Raw genomic sequence first — 3058 nt, 5'->3', positions numbered from 1 at the left:
GAGGGGGGTGGCGCCTGGGGGCGTGGCTGGGAGCTAGATCGCCCCCAGAGTCTAAAAAATGGCAGGCCTAAACTGCGAGCAAACACTCGAATGCGAGAGTAAGGGATCACCCAACGAATGGCCAAGCTAGAGAGGAGAGAGGAAGTGTGGCGGCGAATCAAGCATACTTTTAGCATGCATGTGCAAGGAGTTGCGCATGCGTGTGTGCCTGAGTGATGCTAGTGACTTGGAAAGGACCAAAGTGCTAATTAGCCCGTCCTCCTTCCATGGCATGATGCACGACATGAAACCTTTTCTTCTGTTTGCTAATACAATAATACACATGTTGGGTTACACAAAATTGTATGGACTTCTCCAAAACATATTCTTCTTTTTGCAACTCTCTCTGTAAACTAATATACGATGTTTTAGATATTACTTTAGTGATTTAAAACACTTTATATTTGTTTACAATGAGAGTATTTCGTAATCATCGCTTACACATAGGCTCAAAACTCACATTCAAAATACGCCATACGCACAACTTGCAATGGAAGGCAGTAGCGTGCATGCATAGAGTGTGAGAGGACGTCTATGGGTGTGAGTGACGTCGTGAGTGTACTGCTAGTGTGGTCGCGTACATTTTCTTAATATGCACTTGAAAATCCTTGCCCAACTTTCCTTCTATATAAACCCATGCCACCCCTGCAGCATTTGGGCAAGCAAGAAGCTTAAGCAACACGTAGCCTTACCACACACCCCTCGGCTCTAGTAGCACACTCCCACAGGCCACACAGCCTAGCCATGTCTCGGTCCACGTTAATCATCCTCGCTCTCCTCGCCGTGAGCAGCGCCGTCGCCGCTCCCCGTGCTCTCGCGGCACGGGAGCTCGCCGGCAACGATGCCATCGCCGTCGACGCTGCCATGGTGTTGAGGCACGAGAAGTGGATGGCGGAGCACGGGCGCACGTACGCCGACGAGGAGGAGAAGGCGCGGCGGCTGGAGGTATTCCGCGCCAACGCCAAGTTCATCGACTCGTTTAACGCCGCAGAGGACAGCAGCCACCGGCTGGCCACCAACAGGTTCGCCGACCTCACCGACGAGGAGTTCCGCGCCGCGAGGACCGGCCTCCGGCCGGTGGCTGGCGCGGGGAGCGGCGCCGGCGGGTTCAGGTACGAGAACTTCAGCCTGGCCGACGCGGCCGGGAGCATGGACTGGAGGGCCATGGGCGCCGTCACCGGCGTCAAGGACCAAGGGTCTTGCGGTACGTACAATCAACACGACAACACTGGCACGCACGCTACTGCAGATGCATGCAAATTAAGCTGCAGAACATTGCAAGCACCTGAACATTTACCACCTGAATCGAACTTTTTTAGACTTCTAAAAATAAAAATGTTAAAAAGAATTTGCAAGGGACAACACGCGCGTGCGGTCAAATGGAAAAGTAAAAAAAATGACGTGAGATTGTACCGGGATGAGGACCAGTCTACAAACAAGTCGTGCCTCGTGCGTCCACTTTTCGGTCAACCCAGACAGCAAGAGGGTCAATGCTAACTTTACTTCAATGATGATTGGAGTATCATTCTTAATTTTCCATTTTGGACACGTCCTAATCTTAATGGCCTCTGTTTCATCATGTACTAATCCAATAACCTGGGGTGACATGCATATGCAGGCTGCTGCTGGGCGTTCTCGGCGGTGGCGGCGGTGGAAGGGCTGACCAAGATCCGCACGGGGCGGCTGGTGTCGCTATCGGAGCAGCAGCTGGTGGACTGCGACGTGAACGGCGACGACGAGGGCTGTGCCGGCGGCCTCATGGACAACGCCTTCGAGTACATGGTCCGCCGCGGCGGCCTCACCACGGAGTCGTCCTACCCGTACCGCGGCACGGACGGGTCGTGCCGCCGCTCGGCCTCGGCCGCGTCCATCCGTGGGTACGAGGACGTGCCGGCCAACAACGAGGCGGCGCTGATGGCGGCCGTGGCGCACCAGCCCGTGTCCGTGGCCATCAACGGCGGCGACAGCGTGTTCCGGTTCTACGACAGCGGCGTGCTGGGCGGGTCCGGCTGCGGCACGGAGCTCAACCACGCCATCACGGCGGTCGGGTACGGCACGGCGAGCGACGGCAGCAAGTACTGGATCATGAAGAACTCGTGGGGCACGTCGTGGGGCGAGCGCGGCTACGTCAGGATCCGCCGCGGGGAGCGCGGCGAGGGCGTCTGCGGCCTCGCCCAGCTCGCGTCCTACCCTGTCTAGCTGATTCGATCAGTGCGCACGTCACTAGCTGGCTGGCTAGCTTGGCGTATGGTTAGTGTTTGGTTCGCTACGCTATAAGCACCGTACGTTCCTGGCACGCTTATCCGATCGACTAAACTAGCTACTCGTAGATAAATAATCTGAAGATAATTAAGATTGTGTGTGTACATATAGATGTGTACTGTAGACGATAAATAGGTACTGTAACGACGACCCAATCAAAGTATGTGCGGGGTTGCTTGTATTGTTGTACGTAGCTGCGTGTGCATGTATCATGAAACCATGATGAATTTGTACATATTGGTTTGTAAGTTGTAACCACAGAACATGTATTGGGCTGCGTATTTCACCGCAAAAAATATACAGAAGATGTATTAGGTTGCGTATTTCGCCATTTACATACACACTGTTCCATTGCTGGTTTGCCATACAAGCTACGTCGACAGTGATGGTGTTCATGCTGACAGTGTGGAGTAGATCCAAAAACGACTTTATCGGCTCGCAGCAGCCTAGAGCCACTGGAGCATGCTTCGCCGTTTCCGTCATGGTCTTTTGTGTGCACGACACTCACACGTCCGGCGGACAAACGACGTTGCTTTCTGCCATTAAGGAAGCCATCCTGCTCTGTTTCTTGACGGCCGCGAACTGGCTGGATTGGCACTGCAACAGGATCAGAGGAACGTGGAGGGGAAGAGCCGGAGGAGGATGACTGGACGAGTCCGTTGAGATAGGCCCCCTTGAGATGGAAGTGGAACCCGTACCGTACGTATCCTGGGCGGTGGGCATATGAATGGCCTAGCTTTGGCTTTGTAGGTGTCCG

At 54.4% G+C, this 3058-nt stretch overlaps 1 protein-coding gene across 1 annotated transcript; it reads left to right on the top strand.

The window, feature by feature from the left end:
* The first annotated feature begins 695 nt into the window (after nt 1–695).
* Nucleotides 696–2636, top strand: LOC123107839 (senescence-specific cysteine protease SAG39). Its single transcript, XM_044529746.1, has 2 exons — nt 696–1243; nt 1658–2636. The coding sequence occupies exons 1-2, from the start codon at nt 784–786 to the stop codon at nt 2236–2238; spliced, it is 1041 nt and encodes a 346-aa protein (XP_044385681.1). The 5' UTR covers nt 696–783; the 3' UTR covers nt 2239–2636.
* The last annotated feature ends 422 nt before the right edge of the window (nt 2637–3058 follow it).

Source organism: Triticum aestivum, chromosome 5A (genome assembly GCF_018294505.1).
Source record: "Triticum aestivum cultivar Chinese Spring chromosome 5A, IWGSC CS RefSeq v2.1, whole genome shotgun sequence".
Lineage (NCBI taxonomy): Eukaryota > Viridiplantae > Streptophyta > Magnoliopsida > Poales > Poaceae > Triticum > Triticum aestivum.
Note: the sequence above shows the minus strand (reverse complement) of the source record. Positions and strands in the feature narration are given on the sequence as shown.

What these genes read in the sequence shown, in the direction of transcription:
- LOC123107839 (XM_044529746.1), top strand. Translation starts at nt 784, where the DNA reads ATGTCTCGGTCCACGTTAATCATCCTCGCTCTCCTCGCCGTGAGCAGC. An exon ending in CAAGGACCAAGGGTCTTGCG is followed by an intron (nt 1,244 to 1,657) that starts GTACGTACAATC and finishes ATGCATATGCAG; the next exon opens with GCTGCTGCTGGGCGTTCTCG.